A 2,139-nucleotide genomic window follows, 5' to 3' on the forward strand; every position below is an offset into this window, starting at 1 on the left:
ATGAAATCTGTCTAATATCAAAACAAAACTACATTAACAAACTTTAAATACCCACTAAGGTCCAGAATTCACGAAGAGTGTATTCTAATCAACTGCTAGTGAGATCGTAAATTTTTTTTCTGGAGAGCAGTTTGGCAGTTCAAATCCTTTGACCCAGTAATTCTCACTTCTATGAATATATCCTAAAGAATAATAAAACATATAGAGAAAAAAACAACGCAAGAACGACGAATATCCACCATGGGGTTATTTACACCTGAAAAATTAATAAACTTTTATATGCGACAAAAAGGGACGGATTAAATCACAATTTGATAGGAGTTGCGTTTAAGTTTGCAGTGAGCTGGGCCAATCCATTTTTTCCAACTCTTGCCCACGTGCTGGCAAACAAATACAAACACGGCGGCCACGTCTCGGTTTTATGCTAGGGCCAATTGTGGTGTTTATTTTTACTTTGGACAAGTCTGAGGTAGACTGCAGAGTGGACCACCGCCTGGGGGAGCTCACCTCGCTGCAGACACATTCCCACCCTAACAGCCACCTTGAGGGGAAACTGAGGCTCCACAGGCCGCGCCCACAGCCGATGTCCTCGCATCGAGAACTGGCGCCTCCGTCTTCTAGCGGATTCGGTGTCCGGCCTAAGCAATCGGCTCGCACAATCCGGAAAGGTCCTGAGGCTGGAGTCAACATTTCCGGCTCAGACCTCGACTCGGGAACGTGACTGCCGACAGCCACTCCCACAAAGCCCCGGTGCCAAAAGGACGAGAAACAGAAGGCCAGTCTCCCCGGACAGCGCCCGAGGGCCACGGCGGTTCCGCGCTCGCCTCGACCCGCAGGGACCCCGAGGCGCTCTCCGGCCCCCTGTCCCAATTCAGACCCGGGAGCGCGGGAGGGACGGCTAGGACAACGAGTCCAGGTCGGCGTTCGGCTCCCCCTAGCCGACCCGGGCTTCCTTCGCCCACTCCCAGAGGCGCCGCCTGAGCTCTCCAACTCGTCCGGGTCCAGGCGGCGCCGAGCCAACCTCCCCGCAGGCTGGCTCGCTCATACGCCAGAGGGGAACAGGGGGCGTCCCCGCCCAGTCCGGGCTCCGCGCCGAGTGGAGGGCGGGGCCACCGGGTTCGCGCCAAAATCACGTAGCTAATCCCTCCCCCGCGGGCTACGTCGCGCCTTTCATTTTTTTCAAACCCGGGACTGGGCGGGGATTGGTGGGCTGGACACTCACGTGATTAACGGTCGCGGGAAGCCGCGGAGCCCGAACTCGCGGCTGGACCTGCGGAGACCTTATCCTCGGCGCCGGGCCGCCCCGCCTCTCCCGGGCAGTCCGCATCGCCGCCGCCACCGCCACCCGCAGCCCCGAGCGTACCGGAGCCGCAGCACACCGCCACGCAGACTTGCTGCCGCGGCCACCAGACGCGCCCAGTCGCACGTGGCGGACCCGCCCCCTGGGCCGGCTGTGTCCTGGACTCCGCGGGTCCAGGCTCTCCGGTCCTCTGCCCTGACCACAGGGGCGCGATGAGCTTCTTGAGCCGGCAGCAGCCGCCGCCGCCCCGCCGCTCTGGGGCCTCGTGCACCTTGCGGCAGAAGCTGATCTTCTCGCCGTGCAGCGATTGTGAGGAGGAGGAGGAAGAAGAGGAGGAGGAGGGCAGCGGCCATAGCACTGGGGAGGACTCGGCCTTTCAGGAGCCCGACTCGCCGCTGCCGCCTGCGCGGAGCCCCACAGAGCCCGGGCCCGAGCGCCGCCGCTCGCCCGGCCCTGCCCCAGGCAGCCCCGGGGAGCTGGAGGAGGACATGTTGCTGCGGGGCGCCTGTCCGGGCGCTGACGCGGCCAGCGGCGGGGCCGAGGGCGACTCATGGGAGGAGGAGGGCTTCGGCTCCTCGTCGCCGGTCAAGTCGCCGGCAGCCGCCTACTTCCTGGGCAGCTCTTTCTCGCCAGTGCGCTGCGGCGGCCCGGGGGACGCGTCCCCGCGCCTTTGCGGGGCGCGCAGGGCTGGCGCGGGCCCCTGCAAGGACAGCAGTAGGGGATAAAGAATTCCTATTAGGAGGGGCTTAGGAACAACAATCTAGTGGGATAAGTGTCTATAGGGCTTTAAAGTTACCATTTAATTAGGAAGCAAGCACACTATTTTTATATACAACTCA

The 2,139-nt window shown here is 61.3% G+C and overlaps 1 protein-coding gene across 1 annotated transcript in view; it reads left to right on the forward strand.

Moving 5' to 3' along the window:
* Window positions 1-1,210: 1,210 nt before the first annotated feature.
* WEE1 (WEE1 G2 checkpoint kinase) overlaps window positions 1,211-2,139 on the forward strand; it is a 13,866-nt gene continuing 12,937 nt past the window's right edge. The window contains exon 1 of the mRNA XM_011377243.2: window positions 1,211-2,009. Within this exon, the coding sequence (XP_011375545.1) occupies window positions 1,513-2,009 (497 nt within the window). The 5' untranslated portion in view covers window positions 1,211-1,512. The remainder of the gene's footprint in view (window positions 2,010-2,139) is intronic.

Source organism: Pteropus vampyrus, unplaced genomic scaffold (assembly GCF_000151845.1).
Source record: "Pteropus vampyrus isolate Shadow unplaced genomic scaffold, Pvam_2.0 Scaffold307, whole genome shotgun sequence".
In the NCBI taxonomy this organism is placed as follows: Eukaryota; Metazoa; Chordata; class Mammalia; order Chiroptera; family Pteropodidae; genus Pteropus; species Pteropus vampyrus.